At 38.9% G+C, this 370-nt stretch overlaps 1 protein-coding gene across 1 annotated transcript in view; it reads right to left on the reverse strand.

The window, feature by feature from the left end:
* LOC113341255 (protein RDM16-like) overlaps positions 1 to 366 on the reverse strand; it is a gene marked incomplete at both ends in the record, with an annotated part of 990 nt that extends 624 nt beyond the window's left edge. Inside the window, 2 exons of the mRNA XM_026586202.1 lie at positions 79 to 239; positions 337 to 366. Coding sequence (XP_026441987.1) covers positions 79 to 239; positions 337 to 366 — 191 coding nt within the window. The remainder of the gene's footprint in view (positions 1 to 78; positions 240 to 336) is intronic.
* Positions 367 to 370: the final 4 nt, after the last annotated feature.

Consider the following 370-nt stretch of genomic DNA (forward strand, 5'->3'; position numbering starts at 1 on the left):
GAACATCAGTAAAAAATGTCATTGAGTATACTTTTAAAACAAAAGTAAAGAAGAATAACAGCAACAGTAGCAACTTACCACCACTCGACCTTGGGGATTGGGTCCTTTGGTTTTTCTTTGATGATCACTCTCTCGGATACTTCTATCAGATTCGGGTTGATATCAGGCTCGGCCTTCGCTTTTGCCAGCTGTGCTTGTTTTGTCTTCAACTCTTTTGCCTGTGCTTCTCCGAATTGGTTCTAGATATAGATGATGACTCATAATAAGGAGAACCGTCAAACAAATAATCCGCTAATAAGAAAACAGATAAAAGGGTTTCTTGTCTAACGTACTAACCTTGAACTTAATTATCTCTGCCTGCTTTGACCAC

The sequence above is a fragment of the Papaver somniferum genome, unplaced genomic scaffold (assembly GCF_003573695.1).
Source record: "Papaver somniferum cultivar HN1 unplaced genomic scaffold, ASM357369v1 unplaced-scaffold_27526, whole genome shotgun sequence".
Lineage (NCBI taxonomy): Eukaryota > Viridiplantae > Streptophyta > Magnoliopsida > Ranunculales > Papaveraceae > Papaver > Papaver somniferum.